The sequence below is a fragment of the Mastigoproctus giganteus genome, chromosome 6, assembly GCF_048544385.1.
Source record: "Mastigoproctus giganteus isolate SK-2022 chromosome 6, ASM4854438v1, whole genome shotgun sequence".
Taxonomy (NCBI): Eukaryota; Metazoa; Arthropoda; class Arachnida; order Uropygi; family Thelyphonidae; genus Mastigoproctus; species Mastigoproctus giganteus.
Window position 1 is genome coordinate 210,298,893 of NC_143580.1, and position 18,105 is coordinate 210,316,997.

The window sequence follows — 18,105 nt, forward strand, 5'->3', positions numbered from 1 at the left end:
ACCACACACGCATTGGGAAAAATGATAAAGTTGATATAATTTATTGTTAATTTATGTATTAATACAGTAAACCCTCAAAAAATAATGGACAAGTTTCATACAGAACCCAATAATGTAACGGCCCCAGTCTGACAGTATTTGCCATCAGTTAAATACTTCAAAATTAAGCAGAGTGACAGAGAGCAGATTTTCTTTACCATCATCATCAAACTGCTGAGTATGTCAAACATGAATAAGTCATTTGAACCTCAAGTAAGAACTTCAGAATTCTTCAACTAAATAAACTTTTGTCAGCATTTCCACTGCCACTATAAAACACAGCAAAGTTTTAATTTCTTCTATTCCATGCAATAAGTGGAATAAAATACAAAATTACCTTCAATATTTTTTTTTATTTCTATTTCACAGTAAAGCAAGCACTTTTTCATATAGTTACCAAACTCACAGTTCATTTTATGAGCTTGGCAACTTCAGTAACTATATGTATTGCTTTGGAGTTTAACTCTAGAATACTATGGCTCATAAAATTTATGATAATCCTTCACTATGCTTCACTTTGGAGTCATAAATTTCTAATGCTGCTTGTGCATCATCTCCAACCTGTGATTACTCCAGATGACTATAACTCAGTTAATTCAAAATGAAATAAAAAATAGTTTTTTTATAGTGTGGTTAGCATTTTTAATTTCATGTGCTTATAGAGGCAGCATGTCATAGTCAACACATTGTGTAAGAGATTTACTGTATTTTCAGCAAAGTTATTATCCAAGAATATAATGGCTTGTATTCAGCAACAAACTCCAAGAATTAAAAATCAGTAAAACTGAGCAAGCATTATTTTCATATCACTTACACAATGGAATGTTCACATTTTGCTTATAACTCTCTCTCTCTCTCTCTCTCTCTCTCTCTCTCTCTCTCTCTCTCTCTCCTTCCCCAGTTAGTAGTATATCATCAATTTCACTATCTATTATTATCATAAGTTAGAAATTTTGTTAGAAAAGTTAATTGCAAAAATGTCTTAGAAAAAATCCAGTAGTGTTGTTTTATTTCCTTCTGATGATTTTCATGAATATGTAAACCCTTTTATCCCTAAAGATGATAGTGAGAAAGAAAAATCCTCTGGCAGTGAGGCAGAAGACCATTTAGAAAAAGACAATATTCAACCTACAAATAATGGCAGCAAAAAAATCTCAATATACACTTTCAGATAAATATCCAGATATTAATGAAGAAGTATTCAGTAAATGTCATAAAATTTATCAATTACCAGCATTCAGTAATGCAATAAATCAATCTTCTATGTACAAAGATATTAAATTTCTGCCAGGTGACCTAAAAATAGTGCCTTCTAAAGAAAACCTCAGGGAAAAAATGTCCATCAATGGTCTGTTAAGACTATTGATGGACATTTTCAACTGTAACAATGTACAGTTACAGTTAAGTTCTTGTTCATTCATTTATTTTTCCATCAACTGTTACTTTGACTTTAAATAACATTTAATATATATATATATATATCTCAAATAAGCCTTTTAAGCATGGAATCAAGATCATAATTGCTTGGGATGTCCAAAGAAAACATACAAGAGATGCAAGCCCATACTTAGGAAAAGACAGACATATACATGTCTTGAGTTTTCAAGGACATGTATCAAGATCATTTATAACAGTATTGCATAGATGTTTAATTCTTTTCAGTGCAGCACTCAATTTTAAGGATTTCAAAATCTGTATAAAACTCTACTCAAAAAAAAAAAAAAAAAAAATTTGGAAAAAGAGAAGAAGAATAATAGTAGAACTTGACTGATTCCATTAAAACTGGTATAAAAAAGAAAATATTTTACTTTCCACATAATAATAATCAGTGGGTAATACATCCAAGTTTTTGCCAGAAACAGCTGCCATTTTGATAAAGTTGGTACTACAAAAGTGTACTGAACCTTTTATGAGGGGCATTCAATAAATTATCTACTTAAAGTACTTCCCACAGCTATATTTCAATGATGTTTCTTCACAACTCAACTTAAATCATCCTAGTTTTCATCCCACTATGTTTCTCTAGGTTGTGCTGCTGTAACAGAAAGAAGGAAGACACCTGTATCAAAATATGGATTTTCTGAAATTGGAGCATCTTTCAGTCATCAAGTTTCTCACAAAAGAAGAAAATGGGCCAAATGCCATTCATGAAAGGAATACCATTTGGCTCATGTATGGTTGCATATGGCAACAGTGCACCTTCAGAGTGCCAGGTGAAATTCTGGTCAAAACAATTCACAAGAGAGCCTATCGAGGATGAGCCATTTACAGGAAGGCTTTTCTTATGGTGTTGAAGCAGCAAATATCCATCCACCTGTAAGGTGGATGGATATTTGCTGCTTCAACACCATAAGAAAACCTGTGTGGACGTCACTTTGCTGATTACAATGAAATGAAGTCTACTGTTTCTGCATTCTTTAATAGACAGGACAAAGAATTTTGTCAGGTATCTCCTCATTGCCAAGTGTAATGAAGTTCAGGGGAGTTACATTGAAAAATAAAAGTAAATTTCCCCCTCTATCTCATTTCCTTTATAGGTAGGTAGATAATTTATTGAACACTCCTCGTAGCATTTCAAACTTGTCAACATTAAATTTTTTTAGCAAAAGCTTATTTTCCAGTACTCGCCTCTTATGATTCATAATTATCATTTAAATTACATAAGAAATAAAAGTGAAAGTAAAAAAAAATTAACTATATGAATAAATAAATAAGACCATGCCCTGGGGAAGAAGTGCACTGCTCTTTCCCTGGTTGTCGTCTATAAAAACTACATAAAAAGAAACTATAATGTAATATTGATAACCAAGAGTCTAAACATAGGACTTTTGATGTGTTCGTCATCAGTTGGTTATAAGATACACACAAGGTAAATTCTTTTATAGTAGCTCCAACTCCTACGATGGATTGCACTAATAAACACATGGATTTTTAGTTGTGTTAAGTGCCATATTGATGAAAGATTAGAATGATTAGAATTTAATTAATTAATTAATTAAAGTGATTACAGAGTCTATTAGTGGATTATGATTATAGAGGATTGTGCATGTTGTGTGAGTTCAGTGCCAGATTGGTCCAGTGCCAAACTTAAAAAATCGTGGAAATGTATTTTGCATCCCGTGGGGATAAATGGAGGTATTGTGAAAACATTGCAATGTGAAATCAATAACACGCCCCCCCCCCCCAGAATTCGTTCCAAGACCTCAAAAGTTGAAATTTTTGCCATATAACTAAGTTATTTATCTCTAAAAGGTTATTTTTATAATGGAGTGCTACCCTTTCATCATTATCATGTTCCATTATAAGAACCAATTTTGAATGCCTTTGTTGATATTTTTCTAAAGCACATTTCTGGATGTGACCATAAAACAATAAAAACAATTTGCACGTTCCAGTTTATTGGGCTTTTCTGTTAGTGCAATTTATTATAAACGGGTAGTAAACTCGATACTATTGCACTGTGATAATCCTGATAACTGGAATTGTGTGGGATTTTACGTTATTATGGTGAAATGTGTTTACCCTTCACTGAAATCTTCAATCATATAAAAAACATAAATAAATTTTCAGAATCTTCTCTTCATTCCTACTTATTACAATGATGAAGGGAAAGTGCAAGTGGTGGCAGTGCTAGGAAACCAACCAAACAAAATTGATTTAGAAATGAAGATGATTAAGAAGTACGAAGCAGGTCAAAGTTTTTCATCTATTGCATGGAAATTAGGTCTCGCTGCTTCAACAGTGAATACTATTTTAAAGGACAGTACACGTATAAAAGAATGTGTTAAAGGATCAACACATTTAGGATGAACAGTGATAAGGTGCTAATATCAAAGATGGAAAACTAATTAATGACATGGATAGAAAATCAGATTCAGAAGCAAGTGCCCTGAGTTTAATGACCATTCAAGCAAAAGCAAGAAGTATTATGACGATATTAAGGATAAGTACGGCAAACCCCAAGCCAAGTTCATGGCAAGCAACGGGTGGTTTAATAGGTCCAAGCATCACACTGGTTTCCCTGTTAAAGTAGTGACATAGCAGTGAAGTCGCCAGTGCCGATTCTGCAAGTGCAGAGAAATTTTGTGATGTGTGTTCGAAAAAAACCCCTTCTAAATTTCCACAGCCCTCTGCAGCAACATACTTATCAGCTGGAGACATTGACTCTGGCAATGATGCTCGAAAGGTAAAACTTGCTGATGTTATGCCTGTCCCCTCCCTTTTTTGTAATTTTATAATTTTTGTAATTGCACACTTTTGTAATTTTTTCTAGGCATGAGATAAAAAAAAATTGAATAAATAATTCTATTTACATGTTCGTTGAACATTTCTTTTTTGCTTCAATCAAATTCAGCAAGCATAGTTGCAAGTGCTGCATAAGCCTTTAAGGAAATTCCAACTTACGTAAAAGTCTACTTACGCAGAGTTCCACAGAAGACAAACCTTACGTAAGTCGGGGAGTGGCTGTATTGTAATAATAGTATGCCCTTGTGTTTGCTGTCTTAGATGATCTGTATTTTGTGGTATAACAACTTTGCAATGTTTTTATAGGTACAAACATTACACTTTCTTTTCCTCATATAATAAACTAGACGCCTTCTTTAGTAATTATAAAGAGTCATATAATTACAATATCCAAGACACAAACAATATAATTTATTTCATTAAATGCCAACCAGGGTGTGATGCCTGTTACATAGGTAGAACTACCACAAAATACGGATCATCTAAGACAGCAAACAAAAGGGTATATTAGCATTACAATAGTTTAAAATGAAACCAATCTGGCACTGAACTCACATAACATGCACAATCCTGTAATCATAATCCACTAATAGACATGGATTAAGTTAAATTCTAATCATAGAATACTTCAGTATGAAGTCTTAACAATAGAATGGTTCCAACAAAACTCTTCACATGAAATCCAAAACGTGAAATTACCCAGCAATCTTTCGTCAATATGGTGCTTAACACGTCTAAAACTTCCATGTGTTTAGCGCAATGCATCATGGGAGTTGAAGCTACTATAAAAGAATTCTCCTTGTGTATACCTTATAACCAAATGATGATGAATGCATGGAAAGTCCTACATTTAGACTCTTGTTTACTGATATTACATTATAGTTTTTATAGACTAGGGAAAGAGTAGTGCATTTCTTCTTCCCCAGGGCATGCTCTTATTTAGTTATATTGTTATTTTTTTTTTTTTTTTTTTTACTTTCACTTTTTCTTATGGAATTTAAACAATAATTATGGATCTTAAGAGGTGAGTACTGGGAAATAAGCTTTTGCTAAAAAAATTTAATGAGTTAAAAGACAGTACTTTAAGCCTTAGCTATAAAACTGTATAACCTGTCAAGATTTGAGATGAATGTGTTTTGAGGTAGTTTGCATTTTGAACTATCTGCAGTCTGACTACATGCACAGTTGGCATTTTGAATATCAGAGTTTAGGCTTATTCGGAATCTTGATTGTTGGTGATTTGAACTAAACCGAATAAAAATGTGCTTTTTGGAACTCCATCAGGAATGCAATCTCCAATTACAGCATTGCACTTACAGGAAAAATTTATAAGTTATTAATATTTATTCATACTACAAAGCTAGAGATATGGATGCAATGAAGATAAGTTTTATTTTCCAACATTGTTGGAAAATAAGTGTTATAATCAAGAAATTTAAAAAGTAATCCAACCAAGAAATATCTGAATAATAGTTATGTAGTTCATTTCATTTTACCCTTGTACTAAGAGGAATCACAGGCAAGAAGCTTACAAGCTGCTTCTAAGTCCACAGAGGAGGTGGTGCAATAAAAGAAAAGCTAAGGAGCATCACAGAAGGAAGATTATATTGCATCCAACATTGGTATTTCCACTGGAAGAAGTCTAACAGAGGTAGAATACAGTAAAACATTTCCTCATTTAATAACTCTATACTCTGTAGTAACTCTATACATGTTGTTGTTGTTGGTATTTTTGGCACAAGGGCTAACTCTACACGAGTTTTCAAATTTTTACTCTACTATATTCTTGTTTCTGATTTCTTTGTCAACCTTTTACTTACTTCAAAGCCAAAGTTTATAACAGCATACAATCTTACACTGAAGAATGATTTCTTAAGAAACCATTCCTCAGTCTAAGATTATAATCACTCTCTTTTGATATATTTTCATGTACATCCAATGCCAAATGCAAAATTCTGTCCTAAAATCAGAATTTGAAATAAATATTCTGTTTAATTACAGTAATAATGTAAGCATACTAAATATAGTACAATTTTTAATGGACTTAAATACATTTATATTACTGTAAACTTACATCTGGGCGAGGTGGGCGCATATTCTGGGCAACAGTCAGAAAACTTAAAAGACTATTCAGCAATGGTGCAATAAAACCATGTCCTGTCTTTCCCTCAAAAGTTGACCCCAAACAGAGACGATACAAACCAGTGCAAGATTCACGCCGCAAAGGAGGCTGTCAAATAAATTATATATATATAATGATCTAAAAATATTTTTTTTATTATTTATTCATATTTTCTTCTTTCACCTATTTTGCAATTCAGCTCAACATATATTACATATTACAATAAACTCTAATTATGGTACTATATTGGGGCTAGTTCTGAAAAGTATTAAGGAGACTCCCCCTTTTTTTTTGGGAAAATAAGCTAAAAAAAAAAAAGGAAAGGAAAGAAGTCTGCTGTGCACATGATGTTTTTCTAATTTTTATATTTCAAGAAAAATATTTTGGTACAGAACAAATTTGTTCAATACGAAACATCAGATGAATGCTCTATTGATCCAACCAAAAGGTTTGAAATGGATTTTTTTTTAATATAACAATCAATGTAGCTATTGTTAACTTACAAGAAAGATTTGATCAGATGAATGAAATATTCTCAGCTTTTCATCTTATCCTAAAATCAGAAAACTTCATGAATTTATTTGAAAGTGCAATAGAAACAAAATGTAAACACCTTGAAGAAATTTTAATGGCAAAGCCAGGAGCAGCGAAATTGATGCCAAAAAGTTACATGAAGAAATCCAATAGTCATTAAAGTTTAAATAAATAATTATGATTTGAATAATTTTTGGGTTTCATTTATTTTTCAATTTTACGAATTTAACATTAAATTGGGGGGGGGGGGGGGGGGGGAGATGAATATTTCGCCCGGGGCTGACAGAAGTCTAGGTACAGCAGTGCTCATCTCTAACAAAGTTTCTCCACTCTCTGTCTCATAGACGTTCTGTTTCTGCTGCATGCCTTTTCTATAGATACTCCCATGGGTACTGCTTTTCTAAATGTCTTCTATAATTTCCATTCTCTCTTCCTAACCAGTCTGAACACGTGCCACAATCAGTCAACATCCTTTTATTGTCCAACTCACAGAATCAACTTTTATTCTTCCTCATTTATTCATTCAAATTTCGTTTTCTTGAACAACCTTCCTTCATATGTATTTCCTGAAAATTACAATCTACAGAAATTCAAGTCTAATGTCAAAAAGTATCTTCTTTCATCTTCTCAACCTTCAACCCATGCACAGTTCAAATACCTCTTGTGCTTGGGGTTCTAATAAAAAATAAATAAATAAATAAAAAATAAAAAGTTGAAAAGCTGTAACCTTAATGTACTCTGATTGTTGAAGGTACCAATGTAGATACACTGACACCGACCTTTTTTTCATGCTGTTAAACAATAAGATTTTTAGAGAGATTTTATTAAAATACATATGCACACACACATTAAGTATTATAAACATTATAAATGCTTAATTAATATTATAATATGCTTTATTAATATAATAATAATAATAATAATACTGTCATTCAAGAAAATAATGAGTAATTTTTACTGTCAGTGAAAGGGACTTCATAACGTTTTTATTGATGCTATGTTGAATGCACATACACACAGACAAACATACGACACTGATTACTGTACCAGGAAGAAAAGTGGACAGGTAGATGTTCTTTAAAAAAAAAAAAAAGCTTAAGTGAGTATATATAAATGTAATAAATTCTATATGCTGAGTTATAAATAGTGGCATTTCTACCGTAATTGTTGTTTGTGGCTGTTATGTGCATCTGTGATTTAGGCCATAGTTTGCCATCACATAACACCTCTATACTACTGTGTTATCTAGATTTTTCAGTCCATACAACATTCAAATTGGCTCATGAAAACAAACTCATATATACATAATAAATGTGTATTCATGGATTGAATTAAACACTGAGCAAGCTGAAAAATCAGGATGACATACAGGGGGAAACCCCCTCCGCTTTAGATTAGCATTGCTATTAGCAGATGTATATGATGCAAGAAAGCAAGCTTACAGCATCAGCCAAAAAAAAAAACACTACCCATTTCACCCATCCATTCACTCCAAAGATTTGTCCATAACTTCAATTTATTTAATGTATCGATTTCCACAATGACAGATGGAAGTTTGTTCCAGCAATCAACTACCCGCTGGCTAAAGGCAAATTTCCACACATCTATTCTACAACTGTCTTCCTCAATTTGAGTTTATGTCGCCTCAGGTTCGCAATCTGAACAAGAGGAAGAATCCCATCAGAATTGAGCCTGCTCAAACCATTCAAGGCCTTATAAAACTCAATCAGATCACATCACAAGTGCCATAGTCTCCAGATGCTGCAATTTGCAGACTTAAACATTTCTTGGCAAGAGCACTGTTTGTTCTCCTCACCAGTCTTGTTGCCCTTCTTGTTCTAGCAACTCTACATCCTACCTAAAAATGAGAGGCCTCCAGGCCTGTATACAGTACTCAAGATGTGGTTTGACCATTGCCTTATAATAACCTTATCCCTGCTAGCAAAATTCCTGTATATTATTAACAAGACCCCATGACCTACTCTGGCAGCCTGTCTGCATTGCTCAGAAAAGTTCATATCTGAATGCACAACTACCCGCAGGTCTTTTTCATTTTTCACTACCCTGAGTGCAGTACCACAGAGTTGGTACTTTTCTCTGGGGTTATTGCTACCCATACAGCACTTTACATTTCTCAACGTTAAACTTCAGTTGTCACTTCTCAGCCCATCTGTCCAACTTTTCTATATCCTGTTGCAGGAGCATACTGTCATTAACAACCCTGCCAACCTATATATCATCTACAAACTTAGACATCAGGCCTGATATATCTTCATTAATATCATTAATAAATAAACAAAACAAAAATGGCCCCAACAACGAACCCTGGGAAACTCCACTAATAATTAGTCCATGAAGAACATTGTCCATTGTAGCAACTTACCCTTAATGCCATACTGCTCCAATTTGTACAGTAGTCTTCCATGTGAAAAGTATCAAAAGTATCAAAAGCTTTCCGTATATGATATAAAAATTATTTTTTGCATCCAGTTCCTTTGTAATCACATCATAATATTCAATCAAATTTGTCAGACAAGACTTTTCCTTAACAAATCCATGCTGTGCCTGAATTATCACTGTAGCTTGTCTAGATGATCCTGCAATGCTTCTTTAATCAGTGACTCCATTATTTTCCCCTGGAACAGAAGTTAAACTAACAGGTCTGTAATTACTTTTGTACCCTTTGATCCCCCTTTTGGAATTGGAGATACATTTGCACATCTCCAGTCCTTGGGGACTTTCCCCAAGTCTAAGGATGCTTTCATAATTATGGCTAAGGGTTTGCTTACATCCTTTGCCACGTCCTTTAATATAACTGGATAGATCCTATACACCCCAGGTGCTTTTATTATGTTTAACATCAACAATTTTTCCTGCACTTTGCTCTCAGTTATTACAAAATCATTTAACTCCCTGTTAGAGTTTGATAAACAACCAGCCTTCTCCTCCTTAAATAACTCCTCATGTGTGTTTTTCTTTGCATTCTTTGCCAAAGATTTCTCATAATCTGCTTTTGCTTGCCTGACCTCATTTGTGACTTCATTACAGACTGGCTATTATCTACCTTAGTCTTCTACATTCTTCTGATAATGTATACGCATTCCATGCATTCTTCTCTGCCACGAGCCTCATTAGTTTATCTGACATCATTTGGGCCTAAACCTTGAACAGCATTTCTTAGTTGGTATGAAAACCCTAGAAGCTTCCAAAATTAATTCCTTGAATGCTTTCCATTTAGAATTTGGGTAACATCATCAGTTGGTTCCACTGTATAGAATTTAAATACTGTCTGAGACTGTTTTTAAACTGTCATCTAGTGCAATACCACCTAGTGGTTCCTTTATCAGCAAATTCTTAATGCATAAATAATCAGATCAAGAGTATTACTTCCTCTGGTTGCCGCTCAAACATGCTGCTGTAGAAAACAATCATCCAGTAAATCCACAAACTCTTGCTAGTGTGCAAGAGACCAACCCACAAGATCCAGTCAATATTTGGGAAGTTAAAATCTCTCATTAAAAGACAATCTGATTTACTGGCCCACTCTATTTCTATGAATAATTGTTCATTGTACACTCATCAGAGTCATTACACCTATAACACACTGCTACCCTAATTTTTGCTTTCCCAGTGCTATTTTGCACCAAACTGACCCAATTGCACTGTCCACCAATGTCAATTGGATGCCCTGCCTTAGATTTTATGTTTCTTAACTAATAGCAGAACCCCCTCTACCCTTCCATGTTCCCATTTTACTCCTCAAATTCCAATTCTGCATTCCTTATATCTGTGTGACACCATGTCTCTGATATCCCAACAATATCCACCTTTGATGAATTGACAAGCTCTTCAAATTCATCAAATTTATTTGACGATACTCCTAGCATTGGTGTACATGCAAGTACATGCACCTGTCCTTACACTTAGTTTCCCTAACACAAAGAGGCATTTAGAAGTTCCTCAAGTCTGTGATTGGATTCAAATGAAGACTTGCAATGAATTACATACAGTGAAACCACTATACTGTCATAGACAATTACTACTATTGAAGCTTTTTCTATGAAATAAACAAATTGCACCATAAATGATTCCTAGAATTTAGTCTCTTGCATCACTTTCCACAAACTAAAACCAAGAGAAAGGAAAGTTGAAACCTAAAAAGGGTTATATAAGCTGAGAAGCAATTTAAATCATGCTATATGTTATAGACATTTAAAAAATGCATGGCAGTTCATTGACCATGGTGTCAGAAGGAAAGAGAGTTAAAAGTGGGAAAGCACCATAAGCAAGAGTGTTACAATCAGTTTATTCTTGTGTGCATGTGTGTAATATTATGAAAAGATATATTTTGAGTCAGTATTTATAATCTAAAAATCAGAGTAGTAGCAGCTAGCTCTACAGCATAATGATGATAGTTAATATAAGATAGCAACATTTAATGTATTTAATCACATGAATTATATTTTAAATTTGGAACAATAATAAAACAGTATCATCAAAATAAAATTAACGATAATGCCAAAAACATACTAAATATAAATTTTATCCTAATTAAAAATAAAAATGCAGATATATACCTACATAACTTGGTGGGTATACACCGATGAGCCAAAACATTATGACCACCTACCTAATATGATGTTGGTCCTCCACGTGCAGCCAAAACAGCTTGTACTCGGTGAGACACGGACTCTACGAGTTTTCTAAATGTGCCTTGTGGTATCTGGTGCCAAGATGTAACCAGCAGATCCTTTACCTCTTGTAAGGTCTGTGGTTGAGATGCTGTTTCAACACAAACCACAGATGCTCGATGGTACTGATGTCTGGGGAATTTGGAGACCACAGAAATACCTGGAAGTCTTTCTTGTGTTCCACAAACAGTCTCAAACAATCCGGGCGGTGTGGCATGCCACATTATACTGCTGAAAGACAGCACCGCCGGAGGGGAATACCATTGCCATGAAAGGGTGTACCTGGTCAGCAATGATGTTTAGATATATGGTAGATGTCAGAGTGCCCAAGACAGGGATGACTGAACCCAGGGTATTGCAGCAGAACATTGCCCAAAGCATGACACCACCGCCACCGGCCTGTTTTTGTCCCACAGTGCATCCAGGTGCCATCACTTCCCCAGGTAAATGACACACATATACTAGGCCATTCATAGGGTGCAACTGGAAACATGATTCATTGGACCAGACACCTTTCTTCCAATCACTCAAGGTCCAGTTTCAATGCTTGCATGCCCATTGTAGGTGCTGGTGAATCGTGGTTAGCATGGGCACTCTGAGCAGCCTGAGGCTCGCAGCCCTATTTTCAGTAGAGTTCGATGTACTTTGTGTTGTGACACATTACTCCCGTCACCAGCATTCCAATTACTGGCTAATTACGCCACAGTCACCCTTCTGTTGCCACATACCATCTGGGAGAGCCTTCGATCACCTCGAGCATCGATGAGCCATGGTTGTCCAACACCTTGCTGGCAGTTCGTGGGTTTCCCCTTCTCGGATCACTTTCGGTAGGTTGACCCTCACGGCTAACCCTGAGCACCCCACCAGCTGTGCCGTTTCGGATATGCTCTGACCCAGTCGTCTGGCCATTACAATTTGGCCTTTGTCAAACTTGCTCAAGTCCGCTGCCTTTCCTACTTGAAGAAAAAGAGTAACACTGATTAATGGAGCTCAGTATCAAGTGTTTTTAATACAGTGTCTTGACCTGCGCATGTCGCATAATTCACCAGCAGTTGCTTAAATTTGCATAACGACTCGCTGATCATAATGTTTTTGCTCATCCATGTATATCAGCATTTCTTATTTTGTTATTTAATGCACTAATGTTAAAGGCACCAGAAGACTTCTTATGTATCAAAATACCATGATAATAATATAAACATAAAATTCAAGCAATCATTATATACAAACAAGCTGAATTAATTAGCAGGTGGTTGATATATTAAAGTTATATTAATATTAATCATATTAAATAAATTTCACGTTAGATCAAATATTATAAATATATCATAATATTCTTATGTTATGTATTTGGATATTTTCTTATTTACAAATCTTTAAAAATATACAAAAGGTATTTACCTCTGGATCATCTAATACCAGTCGTTTCAGCCAAGCATCCAAATCTGGCTGTTGAAAAAGAAAGGTTTTCACCAGAGGCTCTGAAAATGCCCATGATACCAACAATGTCATTGCACAATGAACAACTTGTGCTCTTCCCCAGAACCCAGTTTTGTATTGGTTTGGATCACAAGGTAAAGCTGCATCATAGAGGACTGACAGCAACACTTTCAGCACCGATTCTACATCACTCATCATCTGCAGCATAGTCTGTACAAAAAAAAAATAATAATAATAATAATAATAATAATAATAATAAATAAATAATAAATAAACAAAAAAAAATTATATGTAGGGTGCATCAAAAGTATGTGCAAAAAATAAAAAAAATAAACCACTAAAAAATAATATTCCAAACTTTTTCATGCCAACACATCTGCTCATTCTAAAAGTAATTCAACAATCCATCCAGAATTTTTTAATTTGGTAAAAGGTCATGTAGACCCACAGGGTTCGGTGTTGGGTCCACTGTTGTTTTGTTTATTTATCAATGATACTGATGAAGGTAAATCAGGCTTAGTGTCGAAGTTTGCAGATGATTAAAAGGTTGGCAGGGTTGTTAATGACAGTAATGGCAGTGTGTTACTGCAACAGGATCTAGAAAATTTGGGCAGATGGGCTGAGAAGTGGCAACTGAAGTTTAACACTGACAAATGCAAAGTACAAATACAAACGCAAAATACAATTTACAATTTGACTTTTGAATTTCTTCAAAATGTCAACCACAACCATTTGCAGAGGCAACTTTTCCAATACTCAACAAAGTTTGGTCTGTAACAAGCACACTGGAAAAACAATAGAGTAGGACTTAAATTGAATGATGAGTACAATGAACAACTGTAAGGACAAACAGAATTGTTCAGTAAATCATAATGACTTACGATCAGAGATTTTAACTTTCCAGATAGTGACTGGAACATGTAGATATTCACACAGTAGCAAGCGTTTTCTGGAAAGTTAAAATCTTGAAATTAAAATAGAGATGTGAGATATCAAGATAGATACACACGTCTATATAAACTCACACGTCAATCAAGATAGACGTGTGAATTTAACGGATGACTGTTTTCTATACCAGCAGGTCAGAGAGACAAGGACTTGATCTCATTACTGGTAGACTCTTTGTGCCTTGGAATCTCCAAATAAAGGAACCACTAGGTGGCAGTGACATCAGCACATTGTTGCATGACCTACTTAAAGATATAACTACTGTTAAAGGAAAAGAGGAGATTGGATTTTGGTTTCATAAGGGTGATTACAATGGTCTCAATCTGTTCCTAAAATCTATTTAGTGGGATCAACTTACGACGCTAACAACAGCAAATTCTAAATGGGAAACATTCAGGTAAGTAATCGTAGAAGTTACTAGGCTTTTTATACTAAGATATACTCTGCGGGGCTTAGACATAAATGGATGTCGTGTACTGACGAGATTTGTGACAGAGAAGAAAAATGCGTGGGTTGCACACAAATTATCAGAGGATACAAACACCTACAGTAAGTATAAAATAGTCTGCAATGGGGAGGATTAAGTAAGCTTTGTAGATTACGAAATTTTTAGCAAAAAATGCAAAAAGAAAAGAAATGAAAAGTTCACTGCATGCTATGGTTCATTCCTTTCCTTCTGGACCAGTAGGAAAGGAAACCATATTGGCCTACTTGGTTATGAAACCATTGGTTATGAATGGCAAAATTACTGGTGATCCTATTCATGTTTCTGACAAACTGAATAAATATTTTGCATCTACTACTACATTTACACATGAAGGAATTTTTAGGGATAGGAATACCAAAAGTATACTTAAAAGAGTAAGAGATTCCCTCAATCTTTTACGTAGAATGTTTCCAGTAGATGCTCTTCAAATGTAAACAAATAAAATAAAGGGATAAAAAGATACTAATGAATTCTCTAACTCATAAAGACATGACCGATCCGACGCACAACAGAATCGAAAGCTGAGAGCCTCAACCTGATCCCGAAACACATCAAACCAACTGGGGAAAAACCATGAGTGCGAGAAGACATTCTGTCAGAATAATTAAAATACACTTGGTCGTCGACTTACGACCGGCCGCACTTACGACCACAAAAAAAAATAAATAAATGAATAAATTAATAATAATTCAGGAAGTCACTACTGAGGACACCCATAACCCAGGTGAGGAGGCACATCGATGATGGGAGGCCTGAGGACACCACCACCACCACCAGGCACATACACTCAGTCGCTCCCTCTCACAAACACTCAATCGTTTTCAAGCATCTGTTGTGTGTGGTGTATTAATTAAAATTCTACTGAAATACCCATAAAATGTTTAGGAAAAGGAAAATGCCTTCATCTACATATACACCAGCTAAGAAGTCAAGAAAAACTATTGATTTAGAGTGTAAAATGAAAATTATCCAGCAGTATGAAGGCAGAAAGAAAGTGAATACGATAGCATGTGACTTGAAGTTATCACATTCCACGGTATTGACGATACTTAAGGACAAAGAAAGAATTTGGGAAGCTGTGAAAGGTTCTGCACCTATTAAGGCTACAAATTTAACCAAAGAACGACAGGGACCCATCCAAGAAATGGAGAAATTGTTTACGTGGAGAAATGGAGAAATTGTTAATACAAAAAAATACACCCATGCGCCTTCACACAGTGCAAGCAAAGGCTAGAAGTTTGTTTCAGAGTTTAAAATCACGTGCCGGAGACGATTACGCAGAAGATTTTCAGGCTAGTACTGGGTGGTTTAAGCATTTTAAAAAAAGATTTGCTTTGCATAATGTCTCTAAATAAACATCTCCTACCTCAACCCAAGAACATGACCCTGACGATACAAAACCCAGCACAAGCAAAGATTGATTTTGTAAATTTCATTGAAATTGATTTCATTGAAATTTGCAAAGATTGAAATTGATTTTGTAAATTTCATTTGTATTAATTTTAGACTGTATTTTTGTGTTTACAGTACATTATGTACAGTATTATTTTTCACATTATGTACAATATAATTACATATTGTAGTTTGTATTTTTATAAACAGTATGAATAATAAACCAATTAAAATGTAGAGAACATTTGAATTTAACCTCATAGAGAGAGAGAGATAGCCTAGGCATAGAAACGAAGGTATGTACAGTATCGCTAAGTAAAAGATAAAAACATTACTGTATTTAAAATGAAAAATAAAAGATGATAAAAAATTTAAAAGATTATAAAAATAAATTATAAAGATGATAAAAAGATCAGAAAGTTTAAAAAATATGGTTAAAATATATGGCCGACATACGACCAGATCGACTTACGACCTGTCAGTCAGAACAGAAGTCGGTCGTAAGTCGACGACCAACTGTAGTTAAAGTAGGAAAACTATATACGAGAATAAATAATTAAAATCACGATTATAAAATCTGGATAAACACATTGGCATACAAATTAAATGAAATTCACTGTATTTGTATGTCAACATTTAATTTGTATGTCAACGTGTTTATCCAAAATTTATAAGCATGATTTTAATTATTCTGACAGAATGTCTTCTTGCATTCATGATTTTTCCTGGGTTGGTTTGATGTGTTTCGGGGTCAGGTTGGGGCTCTTGGCTTTCGATTCAGTTGTATATCGGATTGATCATGTCTCTGTGAGTGAGAGAATTCATTAATATCATTTTATCCGTTTATTTTATTCGATTATATCGATTGGAAGCATTCTATGCAAAAGATTGGGGTAATCTCTTACTCTTTTAAATATAGTTACAATGTAGAAGTTATTGAGCTTAGTAGCTCTGTATTTTTTACAAAAGTTATAACTGGAAGCTAATTGATTTTGAGATAACTGAGAAGAAAGGGGAAGAGAAATTACTGGAGCCAGGAGTACATAAGGCACTTTGGGGCTGATGGAATCAATCCAATCATATCAAATAAAACAATCAAAGAGGACCCTCTTTGATCATCTTTAGTTGTTTCCTCCTTCCCCTTTGATCCTCTTTTATTTCATAAAAGATATAAATTTTCAAAATAAAATTTCTTTAATTATATTATTTATTTTAATTTTTATCAATTATTAATTTAATATATTATATATTTATTTATTTATAAATAAAATTTCATATTTCATATGAAATAAAAGAGGATCAAAAGGGGGAGTGAATAACTACAGACTGTAAGCACAACCTCTGTTCCAGGAAAAATAATGGAAAGTGATCAAAGATGAACTGCAGAATCAACTTGAGAAATGCAGTTTACAACAGAGCACAGATTCCTTATTGAAAGAAATTATGTGACCAATCTGATTGGATACTATAATACTGTAACAAAGGAACTGAATGCAAAAAATAACAGTGACATCTTGGATGACCAACTGTCCCGAATTTTGTGGGACAGTTGGTCAACCATCCCGATTTTCGGCTCTCTACAGAGGTGTCCCAAAAGAACCCTAGGTGGAATGCCATTTGTCCTGATTTATAACATAACATAAAATAAATAATATAAAATATAATAACAGATCGTACTAAAATGCATTAATAGCATATCATGAATGTGTATAGGAAGTTTAAATTAAATAAATCTCCATTTACATCTTCAATGGGTGCCTCCGTAGCCAGATGGGCAAGAACAGCAGTGCATAGCACACACTTCTTGATTAGACCGGGGTTCGAGCCCATTATCCACCAAATACAGAGGATGAGAAAAGGTCAGGGAATGACCACCACATATACTCGGAGCAATATGGCCTTAGTTGCTAATGCTCCTAAAAACCAAATAACAACATCTTCAATGTTTATTTGTCTTAAATTCCAGGACACGAACAAAATCCAAGCTTCTAATTAGTACGCCTGTGTGTGCTGCCATATTCCAATATATGTGAAACATGTTCGTTGGCATGTATAGATAACGTGGGGGTCCGGTGTATTTTGTAATCTGATGTACCAATGAAAAAATACCAATTTTTTTGGTTGTATCCCGATTTTTTAAGGTCGATATCCCGAAATTGGCTGATCAAGAGTTGGTCACCCTAGTGACATCACACACTTAGATTTAA

General features: G+C 34.5%; 1 protein-coding gene across 1 annotated transcript in view; it reads right to left on the minus strand.

The window, feature by feature from the left end:
* The window catches only part of puf (ubiquitinyl hydrolase 1 puf), a 1,022,896-nt gene that overhangs the window by 593,949 nt on the left and 410,842 nt on the right, over window positions 1–18,105 (minus strand). The window contains exons 32-33 of the mRNA XM_090376705.1: window positions 13,033–13,281; window positions 6,359–6,514 (exon numbers count right to left, since the gene is read on the minus strand). Coding sequence (XP_090232831.1) covers window positions 6,359–6,514; window positions 13,033–13,281 — 405 coding nt within the window. The remainder of the gene's footprint in view (window positions 1–6,358; window positions 6,515–13,032; window positions 13,282–18,105) is intronic.